Raw genomic sequence first — 19,891 nt, forward strand, 5'->3', positions numbered from 1 at the left:
ATGCAAGCTGACTGTTGTGTCACCTCATGTTGCCTGTGTCTTGGCCAAAATGTTGCACATGAACACACTGCAAAGACTACAACCAACAGCCAACTAGCATGTACACTCTGTGCCACCTTGAGAGGAAATAACTCTCCGTACTAACAGACGGCAGTAGTCTGTGATTGTCTGTCTAAAAGAGAAACTGGAAGACCAACAGGATTCTACTTATCCAGTTAGCATATTAGCAAACAATAATACAAACCATCAGGAGCGGTTCTGTGAAAGAGCACAATGGCTTCATAAAAATAACCGTACCTTGCATAACAAGGTTGTTTTGATCTCACTCCCTCTTGAATTTAGCTGTCTGTTTACTAACCTCATTTGTGCGCCGAGCTAAATTGCAAATCAGAGTGATTTCATTCTCTAACAAGCTCCGCCAAAAAAGCCAACAAGGGCCAACAAGGGTCAACACATCCCAAAGACCAGGGTGGATGGTGCTCACCGATGGCCCAACATCAGCTTGGTGTGTCAGGGCCATAAATAAAAAGGAAGTGGATCTGTGAAGATCCCTCCTTTGCACTGGTATTCACACAGATTGCTAAGCCTACTGGAGAAAGTTTTATTTCTCTCACAGTTGAAAGTGTGCCACTTCAACAAGCAATTCATCAAAAATGACAAATGTCACGTTCACAAACAAGCACAAAAAGCATTCAGCAAATGTGACAAAAACGAGGTACTCAGAATGATCATTTCCATGACAAATACTTAAATGATGAATGGTCTGGAAAATGTTCAAACACACCTTTAAAATGGAATTAAAAATCTTTTGAAAAGAAGACATGTTTTTATGATCGAGGTTTTCAGCTGAGGCTTTTCTAAAACTTCTGACTGCTGATTTGGTAGTCGAATAAAAGGCTCTACAAAAACACTGATTCTGTGGTTGGTAATGCTTAAGATTAAAAAAAAAAAAAAAAAAGTAACTCAAGGTCTACTTGTTAGCTTTTAACAGAGCTTGCAACTGCAAAAGCCATAAGTGAACCTTGAGAAAAGATTTGTTCAACCACTATTTCTGAGGCCAAGAATAAACTTTCACACTTTGCATTGTAGAATTTTGAAGTTTCTTTTCTCATCTCTTCACCTGTGCTGGCGATCACTGAATAATTTCAAGCAAACTTTTTTACCAAGAGATGTATGAGTGAGATCAACCACAAAACATAATTTCTGTATTATATGGGGCTCTCCTGAACTTTAGCTATGCAGTATGCAGAATGACTTTCCTCCCCTCCATCAAGTATTCCTTCAGCAGATTCTTGACATCCCTGCGTTGGTGATTTGGCCCCAGCTCTGGGAGGGTGCACACTCCGGTGTCCAGCAATGATGTTGCGTCAAAGGTATTCCAACTCCTCCATGGTGAACACAGGCTGAAGGATGTCTGCTTCAATGACAAAAAGTAAACAGAAGCTCTTCCTCTTCTCCACCTTCCTCTTCCTCAGTCTGTATCTGTATGGCCGCATGGCTCCCGGCCAACAAAAGACGGCAGCGTTGCGCGGCTGCAACATTGTGAGAGCCTAATCCATATCTCCAGACCTCAGGCCTAATCAAACGGACTGAATGTAGCAAAGGAGTCAATAGCTGCTTAATTACTAACGAGAGTAATGACAATAACAATCACGTTGGTTTCCGGCTGACGTAATTAAGGGAGGCATGAAAGGCATACCGAGGGAGAGCCGCCTCCAAGCAAGGCAGCAATTAGGGCAGGAGCTGAGGAGGCAGCTTGTGGCAAGGGCATGAGATGAGCTGCAAACACTGTCTCAGCCTTGTCTTTCGTCTAACACCTTGTCCTCCTTTCAGGCATCAGTATCATCAGTTGGTGCCATACACTGACAGCGCTGGGCTTCATTATATCTGTCCTGCCCATCGGTGGTGCTAACGCTGTGTTGTTCAACCGGCTTCCTCTAGCACGTCGCTGGCGGCTGCCATGTTTAATGACCCTCCTCCTCCTGTATCCAGCACTCAGTAGGCACAGCGTGAGACGTGGGGAAACACTCAATTTCTGTAATGGCTTGAAATGGAGTAAATATCACTCGCCCCCCTGCATTTGTTACTCATTCAAGCCCCGTTATCACTTGCTGCCTAATTTCCTGGTGCACTGACAAAGGCAGAGGGCGTTTCCATGGAGAGGGAACCCTTGCGGTTTTCATGCTTCTCTCAACTTGGCACTCTGTTCATTTCACAGCAATTATACTGAGTCATTCCACACATTCTGCCACAGAACTCAAGGGAAGGACCTTTCAGCTAATTGCTTTCAAATGGAAATAAAAAATAATCACACGGCTACTTTGTCAAAATGACTCCTGTTATGCAGCATTTGGTATGGGAAATTGATGTGGGATTCCTTTTAATGTCCCATTTACAATACCTCCAGCTCTATTTCCAGATGAAAACCTTTCTTCAAATGCATTTGGGATGAAGTCCTGACACTGCATGCACCACGAGTCTCCAGTTTCTCAGAAACCAACATGTTTGGGTGGACAACTTTTTTATAGTCGAGGTAATTAGTTTTTTTGGCCACCATGTTTAGGTCTATATTTGCTGGAGCAGCAGTGCGAAATTCACCAGTCAATGTATATAAATGCCATTATTTATTACAACATTCATATTTAACGATGTGTTTCATAGTTATTGACTTTGTCTTTACGCCCATGCAGCACTCACTTTTTCTTTTTTTATGTGACTAGTCCAAGGTCTGTGAAGCAGAAGAAAGAATTGTAGTGTTTCGTCTCTCTGCTAATAGACAGAATTCTATGCAGGAAATACAGATACAAAATAAAGATTAGACAGCGTGCTGTGTAAACAAGCTGCCAACGTGTGTTCAATATTCTTGCACAACACAAAAGAACAGACAGCTTGAAAACGCCCCTGAGTCTGAAAGGCTTAAGTGGAGTGCGACGCAGCCACATCCATTTGGACATCCAGGGTTAGGCTCAGTCTTTGGAGATCTCTTTGTCAGACAACTCGTTGTGTAATGCCAGAGTTTCCTTTCTTAACATATGCTCAGTTGAAATACAGGCTATGAACATAAGTTCAGGGCAACAAATTTTTATTTCAACAGAGAAGAAAGGAAGACCAGAAGAGTCTACAGAAATGGTAAATGGACCTGCGCTTGTATAGCACTTTTCTAGTCGTTTGACCACTCAAAACACTTTTACACTACATGTCACATTAGACCATTCACACACATCATACACAGGCGCTGAGGTTACCATTCACGGTGACACCTGCTTCTCAGTAATAAATCAGACGCAATCACACATTGATAGAACAGCCATCAAGATCAATTTTGGGTTCATCTTGCCCTAGGATATTTAGACATGCAGACCGGAGGAGCTGACGATCAAACCACCAATCTTCCAATTAGCAGACGATCCTCTAAGCCGCAGCCTCAGACTATGAATACTCACAAATGATAAAGGCTTTGCTGTCTTAGAAAATATAAATACACTCCTTTTAACTAAATGCATTACATATTAAAACTATGATTATTTGAAAAGGCTATAATAGATAATACTCATGACCATAAATTTACTAATGCATTGGTCAAATGTATTGAATAACTATGAAACTGACACCATTCATCCTCAACAATCATTAATTAAAAATGAAACCATTGAAATTGAGTGTCCCAGTTTTTATTTTTTATGAAAAAAAATGTGCATACGTTCATTTTTAGCCAACTGGTTAATTGCTAGCTTAACAATAGACATACAGGCCATAAGATTCTGATTGACCTCCAAGCATGTATTAAGATGTCATATCTGACCTGCTAAAAAAAAAAAGGCAGCAGACTGTGCCCTCAGTAGAGTGTGCATCAGAAACTGAAATGTTTCAACATGTTTGAAAGTTACAAATAACTTATCAGCTGTTTCCTATTGTTACATTCACAGACGCTGATGGTCCAACACTGATGTGTCAGGCCCTTAATATGTGTGCAGCAGCAACTTCACTGCTTCTCCATGATACACCTTGCGGCAAATCTGTTTCTTCATACAGAGAAATGGGGGCATGTGCCTGTCATTTTAGAATGATTCTGATTCACGGTGTTAGCATGTTAACATTTGCTAATTAGCACTAAACACAAAGTACACAAAGTACACCTGAAGCCGACTTTGGTTTTCCACATAGTTGATCATAAACCAAGTCTTGGGCAAAGTTAAAATGTCTATTGCAATCCATCCAATAGTTGTTGAGATATTTCACTTAGAACTGCAAATATGAGCCTCATGGTGATCCTAAAGGAAAGGTCAGAAGAGCTCCAAAGTCATTAAGATTCCTCATCTAGATGTCACTTTTCACTGGGAAGGTGAAAACACTATTGCAAAGAAAAATTCACAAAGAATGGATTTGGGCCACTGACAGTGACTTGAATTGTGCATCACTTGCAACAGCTATCTGCCCTGTCTCAGATCAGATTCACAAAAGATACTGTGCTAATGATATTATAGCGCAAACACACCCATAAAGTTTGGCAGCTGAGACAAATTTGCTCTTTCTTTTTGTGTATGATTGCAATAATCCATGAGGCAAAGAATAAATGCTGCCTTTGCGCCAAGAAAGACAGTAGGCAGAAAAATGGCAAAGAGAAAAAGGGAACTGAAATTTGAATACAACAGCTACAGGTCCTGAACAATGAGGTTTGGAGGCATTCCCTCAAAACTTCAGGCAAGGAATTTAAATATGACAGAGAAAAACATTTAAATGTGCTTTAGTTACATACGACTCTCTTTAAACGCTAATAATTTCACTGTAACTGCATGTGGCTACTGGCACCAGTCTTTTGTGAATTGGACTGTTTTTGCAGTGAGGCTCAGACGCATAGAAAAGTGTCCCATTTTTTGCCAAATAACCCAATAAATAAATATGTACAAATAGCACAGGAGCACTGAGATGCTCTTTGCTTGGCAGTGCAGTTAAGGGTGCATTTCACTCTTTGCAGATTCTTTGAGAATTTCACAGTTTCTTTTTGTCTTAAGTGTGCAAGTTTTGTGGCATCTTAAGCTGTGCGGTCCTTTTTGGATTTTTTTTTCAATCTGACTAAATGGCGATGCTATGAAACATTGGAAATCAAGGTTATTATGATGCTATCTTCTATATCTTTTGGGGACCATACATTTTTATTCTGGTAAATTAGTTTTATGACAGTCCATCCAACATGCAGTTGTTGAGATATTTAACTGAAATCAAAAATATCCACCTCACAATGGTGCTACAGGAAAAGAGAGAGTGATCACTTAAGTTCTGGATCATCCTATGAAAGTAATGAATGTATGTACAAAATAAATGTCAATTCATTCAAAAGTTTTTTCAATATTTCAATCTGGAACAAAGTGGTGGACCAACCAAAAGCTATGCGATTACATTTATATAAATTTAAACTACTTTCACCTCTGCAAAAAGAAAAGAACAATCCCCCTCTATCTCTGCCCCTGTGCTCCAAAATAATGTTCATACATTCCCAAGATTCTCCACTCAATTCCACAACTATAACACAAAATTCTGCTCTGCAAGCTCAGTCTAGCTGTAACCAAGATATTTGCCAGCCAAAGGTATTTTTGTCAATACATATCAGCCATTGTAATGTGGACTGCAGCAGGCTATTCTTTCGGGTTTAGCAAGCCTCATATTTTTTGGTGTTTGAAGGCAGGCAGGCAGGCAGAGTGGTGCTGATGTGTTGACGTATGGTGGGAGGCAGGAAGAGGCAGCTGCTGTTCATCTCCATGAGAGGAAGGCCACTCTGAGAGGATGAGTGGAGAGGGGCCTTTCAGAAGATCTCTGAGTCAGAGCGAGTGGGGAGGCATCAGGATATTATTAGGGAGGTGTGCCTGCTGCCCTGCTATTATGACTGAAATAAATGGTTCTGTTGCTCTAGACCGAAGATACACCTGCCCTGTGTTGTTTCATCAGGTATTACATGTGAGATGTAAAAGAGATTCCATACTGTTAAACCTATAATTCCCATCAGATGATAGGGCTTATGGCATTTTTGATTGTTGTGAAAGAGACAAAGCCATTAGGATGAGCCCTGTTCACCAGGGATATATATTAATGTAGCTGCTAAAGTGAGAATAATTTAGAAAAGTAAGGTATATGGACCTGAATCTTTGTTTAACATTCACTGCAGTTAATTCTATTATCGCCTTGTCTTCAGGTACAGTTTAGTAACCTGAAACAGTTACAATATATTACAGAACCTCCAATAAAAGAGACCCAACTGGAGGCCTGCTTTTTTATTCTCTTGAATTCCTCGGCTGACTGAGGCTCTACCGACTCTGTATTATCTCATGTGAAACAGCCACACTGCACTTAATCTCTAGTTTAAATGCACTTAAATATGTGATTGAATGTATAGCGCAGGAACCGAAATGTCACTGATGAGCTCCTTTTTGAAGCTTTGTATAAAACATAAAGGCAGAAACGAAAATGTTAATGAATTGTCTGAGGAGTAGAAGATCAGAGGAGCCAAACGAATTTCATATCACACCTAAAGACCTGGCATTTAATTAAAGTGGCCTGAAAAATGGCTGCCTGGTTGGCTGACAACAGTTTCTCTTGAAGCAAATTAAAGAAATCAATTACTGCTGTGTGAAAGTGTAATGCCAGCACACTGGAGCCCCACAGCGCCACAATGAGACACCAGGCCAAGGGGAGAGGAGCGAGGAGGAGGGCGCCTCCACTGTGCCACATCTGACTGGCTCAGCTACAGAGTTTATCACGTCAACCTGTTACAGGCAACAGAGCCTGAAAGGGCCCACGCGCTGGAATGAAGCCGCAAATCAGCCTAGCTGCCTCCACAAGCCTGAGCCTCCTCCACTCTGCTCCCAGCTCTTACTCATTCTCTCACCTTAATTCTCCCTCTCTCTGTCTCACACACACACATGCACAGTGCACACATATGGTACACAGGCTAGGGTTAGACATATTTCAGGGTAATAATGGCCATTTACTACTTACTGCATATGGCATGTTGGCTCATCAGTGTTGTCCTCTGCTAATATAAATGTTCCTTCTTGGCTCCAGATATATGTTAAAGCAATATTTGCAATTCAATACAAATATATTTTCTTCGCATTTTTTTCATCAGCCGCAGGAGGCTGATTTTAAAGTATGCCCACCACTGTCAGGCAAAGATTTCCACATGAAAAATTCACAAGAAATATGAAAAGAAGGTAAAGATTGGCATGGAATTTACTAAGAAGTAAATCTTTGCCAGGAAATATCGTTTGCATTCAGGACACTATAGCATCACCCTCAGGACAACTGATACGTCTTGAATCCCACTACTGGTAAAATTCTTAGCAGAGTAGTCACTAGAGCCCTTTTCCCACTGAACAAAAACCCACTGACGCCCCCAAACATCTGGTTTTTGTCATTAGTGGGAAAGGCCACAATCGGCGTTCACTCCCAGGACAAATCACTCTGCAGCAGTAGTCATGGGTGTTTATTGGCTGCAGCTCTGATTTGGTTCTGATGAGATGTAAACATGTAAACACACAAGAGGACACAATAATTTTCTCCCTATTTGCAGAGTGATGCAGTGATGTGCCGCCATAAAATCTGTCCGTCTCTGTCCAAGCAGTGCTTAAAATTAGCTGACGCTGACTTTGAAAGAGACTGGCTGAGTAAAAGATATAAATAGAAGCAACCACTATACCCATTTCAGTGGGATAAGCCAAAATAAACTACAATGTGCGTGTTCCATAGACCGTAAAAACAATGGACATAGTCAAGGTGATGTCACTTATTAGTTTGTGAACTGCTGTTCTGAATCATCAAATTCTACATTTTGGAAATTATGGTTTTTTGGAGGAAGAAGTGACCATATTTGAGGCTGGAGCTGTGGAGGAGTGAGGGGTGGATCTGAGGGGAAGTCGAGGACACTATCAGCAGACAGTCTGTCGCTCAAAGTGGTCTAGCCTTAATTATACATAACACAATATTGGTCAATAACAATATAAACAACATAATTCATAATAAAGATAATGAATGAACATTACCACAAAAGGCTAGCTTTTCCCTGAAAAAATGTTTGCATTCATGAAACCCTTGTCAGATGTGGTAAACTAAACATGGATGGTTGCAGTAAGGTAAAAGTACAATCAACTTTTTTCCTAAAGCTACAGTATAATCTCTATTTATGGCATATTTTATGGTATAGCCTTTAGCTGATCATTAACTAGATTTCCTATTGTTCACATTCTGACTTACCACTAAATAAGTGCTGGTTAACCTCAGCAAGCAACAAACAACAAAGAAAGAACATTCATATTTACACTATGGCCTGTTCAAGAGAGCGAATAAGGAATTAATGAAGAGGAAAGCTGATACACTGTAGGTTAGCAACTGTAAGAGGAAATGATTACATGCTGGTGGCCTGCTGGAGGAAGAGCTACTATATTATAGGAATATGTGCTGTCATATCCCTGCTGTTCAATTTTAATACAGTATGTTACGTACACTGTGCCATTCAGGCGGAACTGACTGCCACCCTCTCTAAATGTTAATCTCACTGTTATCAAATCAACGTCAACACGCATAACAGGAGCAGCATTCATACAGTCCAAAGGATACAGACAGACACTCAAGGTCAGTTTGAGGATAAATCCAATTTGAAGTGCTGATTTTTAAAAACATCCGCTTCTCATGTATGTTCACTTTGATCTCTGACTCTTTGAGCTGCCCTGAGCCCTCTGCTGTCATCACATGTTGACCATATGTGGGTGTGTACTGTGTTGGGCCATCAACATCATACGCACACTCTCTGACAGGTGTGAAGGAGTCATCTCCTCGCAGCACATGGCCGTTATTCTGCAGCACCAGGAGTTCAAGTCCAGTCAGAAATCTGGTCTGTTTCCCTGATAAAACTGCACCATAAGGGGGCCTGTTGGAGACTGTTGGCCTGATCCACGGTGGATCAGCATGCACCAAAACATGCCAAATACTAAGGAGTGAGGGAGAAGGAGCTATGAATGATGTTCTTATGCAACCATTGTGAATCAATCATCTATGTTCAATGGCAACGGTCAGCAACCGTGCAGGAAGTTGGCACTGAAGAGGTGCTTAGGTTTATAACAGAGCCAACTACTTTTAGAGTGCCAAAATAGCACACCTAATGGGACCAACACGGGGGTCAGTGGTGAAGCAAAATACTTAAACCTGCAATCACTGATTTTTTGGCCACCTTTGAAGTTAAAGTTGGCAAACTTGTTAGCAAAGAGTTGCTTATTTACACATGCAGCAGTTACAGAGCAACATTATCATTCATTTGGAGTCTTGTTTGTGTCCACCTGATCAATCTACCTTGTACCTTGTAAGTTCAATATTCACTCCCTTTTAGCTTTTGCGTTTTTTTGTTGAAAGCAGCTGCCTGCTGTGGCCTGCTCATTTATCCACTCTTATGCACAGTATTTTCCAAACACTTTTTGCAAAAAAAAACAACTTAGTACTGGCGTCTGACTTTGAAGACAGCATAGGTAAGTTTTACTTTCAATTGAGTTATAAATAGTACGGTTTTAATGAAAATGCATGTGTTTGAGAAGCACTAAGCATACAGCTGGATAAATGACACTTACTGCGCCAGTTGTGTGAGCATTTGTACACAGATGTTTTTTTTTGTTGTGAAACTTACTTCACAGGTTCAAGTTAACACAGCATGGCTAAAGCCCCCTTTTCCAACTGCACAAAAAAGCCACTAACACCTGCCAACTTTTGTATGTAATGGGAAAGGTTACAATCTGTATTCACACCCTGGTCAAATGACTCTGCAGTAGTCATGAGTATTCATCGGCTCCCGGCTATTATTGGCAGCGACGGAAATACAAAACCAGGGTAAATGCGCTATCCCCCTTACCGGCAAGATGCAATAACGCTGCATTACAAAAATTAAAAAATAAATAAAATAAATAAAATAAAAAAACAGCATGCTTGTCTGCTGCAGAGCTGTGTTCACAACTCTGGTCTACAGGCAATGGGACTATATGAGTCTATAGCCTATTTTAGTGGGTTTTCCGTGTTTAATTTTGTTGGAAAAAGCGTATAACTGATTTATAAAAGGGTCTTTTTTTGGGGTGAAAATAAATCTTTCTACATGTATAGTGAACATTTAGGAGAAATTTGTTTCTGATTTATAATGGAAAATCTGGCTGACATGGTGTTTCCTTCAAACATGTCAGTGGCTAAAGGAAAATGGTAACATGATGACCATAATTCAGCTGCATTCAGTTCTGCTGAAGTCTACACTCTTATATTTTGGCCCAAATTGATAACAATGAAATGCACGTGTTTTTCCGATTGTCCGATTGTTTGGATTATGATCAATATTTCATAATCAATCTTGTTTAAGCTGCTGCTACCAAAATTAAATACTGGGTTTATCCAGCATGACGGCAATTAACTATGTTCCGCAGTTGTGTTGTGGTATCAAAGACATCTGTAGGTGTTATTTAGTGAGAACTATATGTGAGAGTACAGTGCACCTCCAGTGGAGTCTTCCTGTGGTTTGAAGTTTTACGCTTGGATTTATTTGCATGTAACCGGATAATAAGCCATTCATGCATTAAAAGTTTGTTTGCTCACAATTCAAAACACATCGATCTCGCACGCTGGCATGAACTTGATGGTCTACTTCCAGTCACAGCAGGGAGAGAAGCAGCTTGCCATTCAAACTGCAAAGTGAGCAGAATACAGATGCAGCTAAGAATTTAAAGGATGGTTGTGTTTATGTATTTTACACTTGTATGTCTAGCTTCTCTTTCCTCAGCAAGTCTGATCTAAGAGGGCATTGTGGATGAGTTAGTTAATGTTTTTTAACCTCACTAGTATAAACATAAGAGCTTTTAAAAACTTGGTGATTAAAACTTCCCTGACTCCAAATGTTAAAATCAAATACTGCATTTAGGAAGAAACATAGTGCAAAACTTAAAAAAAAGCACAATTTTACATAACTCTGTTGACATCTAGGTCTATTGTATAAAGCTTAGAATAAATCCTTACATCCAGGCATAAAGCTCTGAAACACCTACTTACATTTTCTCTGGCTGAAACAGAGCAGCTTTACTCTGCATGTTTATTCAGAGGCACTTTAGATAAATGTAAATAGGCTAACAGCCTCATGAAAAAAACAGCCATTTTGGGGTTTGTGTTGTTACCCAAATCTCAAATTACTAATCTCTGAAGAGTCGACAATATGCCATCAAAAATCTAAAATCACCAAATTAGGTCAACTGGTAAATGATACATAGAGCAAAAGACAGAGCTGTTAGATTATGCCCATATCAACTGTTACTTTCCTTATTCTTTAGACAGCATGACGTTATTTCAAGGATGGTAAATATAAGCATTCATAAATTGTGAATCCCCCAGTTTGTATGAAATCTCTAAAATTAGGTTAGGTTTAGTTAGGGGAAAGAATCTTGGTTGGCCACTGTCATATTACCTTAAAGGTTCTTTATGTGACATTTAGAACATTACTGTATACAATGGAGACATGGCATCCTGAGCAGAGGATTAAATCACACTGTGTGCTGTACTCTGAATTTCTCTGTGGTCAATCCAACCACAGTGTAAGCATGCATGCATGTCAGTGCATGTCTGTACCCCACGGGCTAGCTCATTGCCGCCACTTTGCACTGCACTCATACGCCTGTTATTGCTGATATCATAATGCTGGCGTCGCAGAGACATAGTGCCCACCCTCCGGTCCCCCCTGTTTAACACCATTAGTTCTGTTAGCACTGTTGCCACTGTATAAGGAGTTAACACTGTTAGTTGCCAGCCACTGCCTCAGTCACCTCCATGACAACTCGTATGCTCTGAATTCCACAGAAAACCCCTTCAAGTGCCTAACATGATGACATGACATTTTGACATGATGTGACATTATTTGATGGTGTGACGTAAGGTACCTACATAATGTAAAATATCTCAATATTGACTTTTGCTTTCACGCAGGGTACGAACTCCAGTCTACTGCATTAAAGTCCTGTGTTTGTTTGACCCATTCACCTCCCCAACATCCCTACCTACATGGACTTTGTCACTCTTTATACTATACGACCTGACTTCCTCCCTCACTCCTATCAGAGAACAGCTTGCAGGGCATAGGTCATGTCATCATAGCCTCAAGGCTCACAATTATGTAGGTTATATATGAATTACAGTGCATTACTTTTTATAGGTATGAGTTTTCATAGTGAATGAGAACAGCCTGGGTTGTTATATGATGTTGTTTAAATGCTGTGTTTGTTTGTTTATTAAGATCCCCATTAGCTTCTGTGTTAAACAATAGCTACTTTTCCAGGGGTTTCTATTATTTTCAATAAAACTATTTCATTTACTAGATTACATAAATACACATCCACAACATTCATACTCACAGTTCAACTAAACACATTGCAACACAACACAAATTCAAAGACTGTCTAATACATACAGTAGTTCTACATAATGATTTATCTGTTTAATAGCTGAGAAAATAAAGTACCTTGAAACTTATCAGTTAAATCACTAATCACATTTGTTATGCCCAATAGCATAGATTTAGCATTATTCATCTATTGTCTTTTTGTCTTCTTCCAGTTGGATGATTTGCCCTGCATTTATGTATGTGCATGTGTGTACAGTATATGGAAATATTGTGATAGTTGTTTTGGAAATGTCCAGTAAAATAAATAAATCAGCAATAAGCAAGACGGTGTGTGGGAGTTTGTTACTGCTGTTCCAGAGTCCAACACTTAAAATAACTACAACAAAATCTAAAATTCCCTCAAAGAGGTGAGTTGACTCAGGAGTTGTTTGGGTAAGAGAAACAGATTCAGAAGTATGTAGCATTTACTTTTTAATATTTCAGAGAATATACTGATGTTAAATCTAATACAAATAAAGATATCAGTCTAAAGATATCATAAACGTTAAACAGAAGTTTAGAGTAACAGAAACTTTGCTCAAAGATAAAATGCTGCATCTTCAGCCTGGGAAATACAGTGTTCCTAATTTGTGTATTAGTACTTTACTCTGACTCAAACTGATGAAATTGTTTTGGTTTTCCATCTGGGGATGGTGTACTGCAGTGGTTGTGTACAGGCAGCAGGGAGTGCTAAAGGCAAAATCTTGACTTTTCTTCTTCAAGAAAAATGTGAGAATCCCTGAGGAAATTCTGTGCAGGATTGAGAGGGTCAGATAAAGTTTGCTTGCCCCTCAAGTTCAGAGTGTGTGTGTTTGATAAAGTTCTCATAGCAAAGATCTGAGACTCGCGCCAGTCTCAGCAGTCCAAAACACTCCTCCAAATCTTGCTGACAGTGGAGACGAGCGGATAGAGTTAATATGAGAAAGCTAATGAATATGAATGAGGTAAATGAAAGCTGATGAATGTTATCCCTTATCTCCATAAAGATTGGACAATTCCCTTGAACCTCTGCCAAGGACACACACAATAAAGAACAAATTTGAAGAGTTAGCTTGTCTAGCAATTTGATGGACGTTGATAAGGTTACATCACAACGTAGTGATTTATAATGTCTGGATGAGAACGCAGAGTATGATCTGAGTTGAAGCACTGAGGAGGCTGCAGTTCACTTTTTAACAGTTCGTCCATCGTCATGACAATTGCCAAAAAAATCAATTTAGATTTTAGAAGATCTTTTAACAATATCCTGGGGCTAATATACACATTAGAGTTATTAAAATGAATATGTCCATTAGGGTATTTTCTTCCCGAGAGACCACTGCTAGCTGACGAAGAGATATATACCCTCATTTTCCTCTTCATTTTCCTGGTGTCAGATCAATCATGCACCATCCCAACTCAAGGTGAAACCCATCAAAGTGTCATTCCCCCATTGTCAATGATTCACAGGAAACTCCGACACACAGACGGGCAGGCAGGCAAACAGAAAGACAGCATCAACAAGCGAGTTAGAGGGAAACAAACAGCCATGATGCCCGGAGAGATTAATCTGCTTTACTGCCAGTCCTCAAGAGCAAAACAGGGGGGGTGAAATTCACTGTGAACACAAGTCCCAGTCGTAAAATTGACTCATAAACATCATCAGGCCGCATGTAGAAAACGCTGCGATAAGTCTGTCCAATCTCCGAGATAAGATACGTCGGTGAAACTTTGCTCGGGAGCTGTTGGCTGCAGAAACCTCAGGTGGGATGCCAAGAGGTTGGATCCTCTTGTAAATGAGAGTGTTAGCTGGAGGATATAGTCAGTAAAGATTTGAGAAGTGCCTGTGTTCGCCATGCTGTGGACTGCGAGTCTCTGCCTCCTCTGGGCCCCGGCCATCCTCGGAGCTCCGGCGAACAAACAGAGACAGAAGGTGCTGCTGATCTCCTTCGATGGATTCCGGTGGGATTATGACCGGGATGTGGACACGCCGCACCTCGACAAAATGGCCAAGGATGGAGTCAAAGCCTTGTATGTCACACCTCCTTACCTCACTATCACCAGTCCTACACACTTCACCCTCTTGACAGGTAAAGTGTTTCATTTTCTACAACAGTGATCCAGTTGGCAGGGGATCTGCATATCATGGCAGAATAGGAAACCTCTCTGAGTTTACTTTGCTGGGATTGAAAAAAAGCCACGGGAAAAAAGGAATTAGTTGTAATTGAATGTCCCAAGGTCCAACAGCTTTTATAGCTGAGTAAGATAATTATGCTTGGATGACTGAGGGAAGAATTCTCTGCTCCCTTTCTTATTTTGACTCTCAAATCATCAGTGCCAGCTAAAAGAAATTTAACTTCCTTGAAATTAAATTCCTCTAATCTCCGAAGTTGGTCATAAGACCTTGTCCAAAAGCGTCATGCCACTCAGCCCGTTAAGTTGATAGAATTTTTAATGTGAATGTGTCACGCTATGAATGAGTGCAAGCAGACTTGACAGTGATTCTCTTCTGTAGGCCGCTACATTGAGAATCATGGGGTAATCCACAACATGTGGTTCAACATCACCAGCACCGAGAAGAAGCCTTACTATCAGACTCAGTTTGTGAATGAGTGGTGGGACAATGGCACTCTGCCTATCTGGATCACAGCACAGAGACAGGTTTGTGCTACACAATTTCCATCTTATCACTGTGAGAGACTGTTTTGCAGTTTACAGCACTAGAAACCATTTCTCTTGACAAAACAGCTTTGAGGGGCTGCTGAATAATTTCAGGTAGATCACCGCAGTTATACTGCAAATTATTTGGCAGGTATAGATGTTAACTGCATACAAATCACAGCTGCTGCTTAAAAGGTTCAGCTGTAGGTTTCAGAAAATTAATGAAAATCCAGAGACTTCTAATTTTGTTTCCTTGTATGTTGACCCACAGTATGAGCAGATCAGCTCTCTGCATGCTTGTTAACATGTCAGATAGATGTACGTGGGTTTGATGTTAATGTATGTTTTTCCTGCCCTTCCAGGGCCTTAAAGCTGGCTCTCTTCACTTCCCTGGCACGGCTTCCAGTTACCAGGGACAGGTTGCTATGGTGCGGGAAGTGGAGCCACTGCTTTACGACTACAAGAACGAAACCGCTTGGCAAGAGAACGTAGACAAGGTGATGGGCTGGTTCAGAGACCAGGATCTGGACTTCGTATCCCTGTACTTTGGTGAGCCTGATGGCACAGGGCACAGATACGGCCCAGACTCCCCGGAGCGTCGGGAGATGGTCAAGCAAGTGGACCGAACAGTGGGTTATATTCGACATTCGGCTGAACAGCACTTGCTTACCGACCGCCTAAACATCATCATAACTGCAGACCATGGCATGACCACGGTGTACCGAAATGGTCTGGTGGAAGAGATCACCCTGAGCAAGATCCCGGGCTTCTCATTCCGTGACCTGTCCTTTCACCTTGTGGACTTCGGCCCCTCTGGGATGCTGTTGCCGAAGCCGGGCAGGCTGGATAAGGTTTACAATGCTTTGAAGGGGGCCCATCCACACCTCCATGTGTACAAGAAGGATGAAATGCCAGAGCGTCTCCACTTTGCCAAAAATGATCGCATCCTCCCCATCATTTTATGGGCCGACCCTGGATATGTGATCAATGGGGTGCGTTGACAGATAGAGTCCAGTTTTCCTCTATATCTTCATTGCTCAAGAACTGGTGGCTTGAGACCTGGGTGGCTAAAGGAAAGCATTTTGCAGTAACACAACTATTAATTGCTACCCAATCACTAAGAGGCAATAGCAATGGTCAGACACATTTTCTCTGACATCACTGACTTGGGTTTAGCCAGAAATGCATCATGGTGGAAAGCTTACAACCATAGAGAGATGTGAAGCAGCAGTTTTCTGCCCACTGCAAGTCCTATTGATTTACCCTTTAAAGTGAACAGTTACCTCAGGTTGCCATTTGTGCCTATCAACTTGCCAAGCTGCTGAGTGCAGCTTTAAAGCAGCAGAATGTGAAAACATTACTTTAAATACTGAGTCTACTAATAATGAAAGCTGCTACAACATTTACATTTCACACTGTAATTGCATCAGTACTGACATCAGCTACTAATGATTATGCCATTATACTATTAACTGGTTATAAGGAAAGATGAAGATGAAAGGGCACTGATATACTGATATAGGAAAATAGCCAGATAAACAATGTTTAAGTGCCATCCAGATTATTCTAAAAATATCCTCAAGTCTTCATTGCAGAAATACTTAAATTACCAATTGCATTTTGCTCACAGGAACTGGTGAAACTTCTTAGAACATCTTAGAACATTACAATTTCAATCAAGTGGAGTTGCACGTCCTCAGGATAATCCAGTCCTGTCTGATGACATGCAGTGCTCTCAAATGCTTCATGAAGCCATTCATGTCTCAAAATTCAAAAGTGGCATTTTCATTTGGCTCCACACTCAGTCACTCCACTGGGTGGAAACTTTGCCTCTAAATTTGTCAGTCAGCACTGAGAACCAACAAATCATGAATTAATTTAAAGAGTAAATAACTGAAATCATAAAATGTCTTCATATGCTGATATCTTCATATCATATCATCATCATATCATATCTTCATATGCCGACATGAGGAAATAACCAGCCCTGTGAATAAACTGATGGAACTATTATATAAAGTCTATAGGTTACAACCTGCCATAATCAGTACTGTATTATCTGAGACTTTGTTCTCTCCCTTTATGGCCAGTTAAACTCCTTTTAGTTTGATCTCAGAAAAGGATTAGCGTGCTGAGGCTGTTACATAATTGCTGAGATAACTGGCTATTCTGCATACTGATATCACAGATATCACTCTTTGTTGGTGATTAACAGACAACATACTATGAAATTATCAAACAATGCATGCATTATGAGGATTTTAGGAAAATGGAAATTTTCGAGAAAGGATTAAACTTCTCATTTAGTCACTTTCATTGGTTACTGGAAGTCACAAAGAAAAAATTGCCCCTCATTCAACATTATGAAAACAACTCTTTCACTTGGACAATACCTCCCTCTGCTGACTAAGTAAGAGTAAGCCAAGATGTGACGACTGTTGCTGATAAGATCCTGATACTAAAATCACTGGCTTATAAAAGTTACAGTCTAATTGAATCTAACAAACTGGGTCAAGCATGCAATGTCATCTGTCTCTTTGTGTCCTTGCAGTATTTCCCAGTTCAGTTCCACAAGGGTGAGCACGGCTTTGACAACCAAGAGTTGGACATGAAGCCCTTCTTCAGGGCAGTGGGTCCAGCATTTCACAAGAACCTGGAGGTGGGGCCTTTTGAGACAGTGAACATTTACCCCTTGATGTGTCACATCCTGGGCATCCAGCCGGAGGTCAACGACGGCCACCTGAATGCCACCAAGCACATGCTGGTCACTAGCGCTACTACTCAGGGTGAGTTTATATCAGACTAATGAGTCTCTCCCCGTGGCCTCGAAAGTGTGTCGCTCCAACACCTGCTCCTTCATTACTAGGCTATTCATCCATCATTTCCAACTTCACAAATGTCCAAATCAAACATAGAGCTACTGTAGGTTACAACGAGAAAGTAGATCTGGTGTTGCTCATGGTAACTTTGGAAAAATTTTAAGAAAGGACATTTAGAGTGTCTGGGGTTAAATCATCAAAGGACGATGCTGGCATTTTATTATATAATATTTATATTTTTCTTACTACCAATAAATGCAATGAGAGGGCCAAACACAACAATATCCTAGGTTATTTTCCTCAATATCTTCTGACTTTCCTACTCTGTGTGTAAAACTTAGCCATAAACCTGTCATTCTTAATCTTTAAAACAAAAAGGCTCTGTAATTTTCTAAAATAGCTTGGTACCATAGTTCTTGGTAAATGTTTCTAAAACAGAAGGAAAAAGTGCATTTGTTAGGGACTCTTACCAGCAGCAGATATATCCACATTTGGTGCTATATGGTGCATTTCTGACAGCACTGACTGCATCAAGGAAAATTTTGTGTCTGGGCCACGCAGTTCAGACGATCCTGGACAAAATGTAACAGTAATTATAGCACCATCATGTGGCTGGTTGATGTGACTTAGAGCTGAGTAGAGGCAGTTCTTTGGTTGCTGTAGGTTTTGCTGTTTTGCAAAACCAGATTATTTCAGGGGAAAGGCAGCCAAGTGACAAAAAAATAACACGATGATCCTTTATATACTATATACAGATATTTGATATCTGCCCAAAATTCAAGTAATGTGAAACATCAGTCTAGAAATATCAGCAAAAACATAAAAACATATACTTCATATGTGGATAAGTTCTCTGTATTTTCTGTTTTGTTTCAGGTAAAGATGTGAAAATCCTTCAAAATATCTTCATTGGGCTGGCTGCAGTGGCTGTAGTTCTTGTTGTAGTTTTTATAGTGATGAATTGCACAATTGCAAGAATAAAAGGTAATGACTAAGTAATTAATGATAATTATATTTGTCATTATTGCTTATCACCTGTATCGTTTGGTAATATTTTTGGTAATATTTCTGAAACAATACCTCAGAAAAAAAAAATGTTTTTTATCGATATTAATGTCATAATATGGCTACTGTATTCAAAATAAACTTATAACAACATTTAAATATATTCTACTATAACCATTACATCAGACCAAATTCCTATATACAACAAAAACTTAACTACTGGCTACTGTAGATATTAAAATAGAATTTGCTTGTAAAATCAAGATCAGCAAGAGTTGAAAAAAATATGTTCATATCATTTTGATGTCATTTTGCTGAAGTTCATGAACAACGTTTTTTAGCTCTCAGCCCTACCCTCATGATTTAATTTAAATTTTTATTTTTTCTGATTGGGAACATCAGAACATCTTCCGGAAAATTTAAAGATAAAACTAAATTCACTTTGATCATCACAGAGGCACGCAAGACCCTTTATACTACAATCCCACAATGAAAAAGATCTGCCTGTGGATAGAGCGTCTTTATGTCTCTTCTTCATCCCATGTGTGGAAATGAATTCTGTGAATTTCACAAGGAGTTGTGTATAACTGTTTTGTAAATTACATTTCGATAATGACCAAACTAATAAAATAACTTATCAGATAAATGTGTGTTTATTTAGGGTATTTGGTTGCAACTTCTGGTACAGCTGTGTGAGTTAACGATGTTTATAAGCTGTAGCCAATTACTATCTGTTTTGCAACATGCTGTAGTTAAATGTTTACCTTTATCCATTGTCTGTATATGTGCTTAACTATTCGCATGATGTGGCCACAACCGACATGGGCAGTTCGGTGGGGGAGTGGGAGGGTGGGAGGGAATTTTTGTTGAGGTTTTCCTCTTTCTCCACTTTTTTTTTCATCATATGCATTTACAATGGCATACCCTGTATATATCACTCTCCTTTGTAGTATCTGCAAGGTGAAGGGGTTTACATCGTGGGCTCTTT

The 19,891-nt window shown here is 40.1% G+C and overlaps 2 protein-coding genes across 3 annotated transcripts in view; one reads left to right on the forward strand and one right to left on the reverse strand.

Annotated features, from left to right (window-relative positions):
- LOC121956111 (RNA binding protein fox-1 homolog 3-like) overlaps positions 1-19,891 on the reverse strand; it is a 575,995-nt gene that overhangs the window by 512,205 nt on the left and 43,899 nt on the right. The gene's annotated exons all lie outside the window — the stretch shown is intronic.
- On the forward strand, positions 14,180-19,549 carry LOC121956211 (ectonucleotide pyrophosphatase/phosphodiesterase family member 7-like). Of its 2 annotated transcripts, none has more exons than XM_042504344.2 (5): positions 14,180-14,508; positions 14,934-15,079; positions 15,442-16,071; positions 17,631-17,865; positions 18,775-19,549. In XM_042504344.2, exons 1-5 carry the CDS (start codon positions 14,274-14,276, stop codon positions 18,891-18,893), a joined length of 1,365 nt encoding a protein of 454 aa, XP_042360278.2. In that variant the 5' UTR covers positions 14,180-14,273; the 3' UTR covers positions 18,894-19,549. The 2 variants fall into 2 exon arrangements, with proteins under 2 accessions (XP_042360278.2, XP_087925498.1); XM_088069372.1 differs by having other exon boundaries at positions 14,309-14,449.

The sequence above is a fragment of the Plectropomus leopardus genome, chromosome 18 (assembly GCF_026936395.1).
Source record: "Plectropomus leopardus strain MGB_pleo_1.0 chromosome 18, ASM2693639v1, whole genome shotgun sequence".
Classification (NCBI taxonomy): domain Eukaryota; kingdom Metazoa; phylum Chordata; class Actinopteri; order Perciformes; family Serranidae; genus Plectropomus; species Plectropomus leopardus.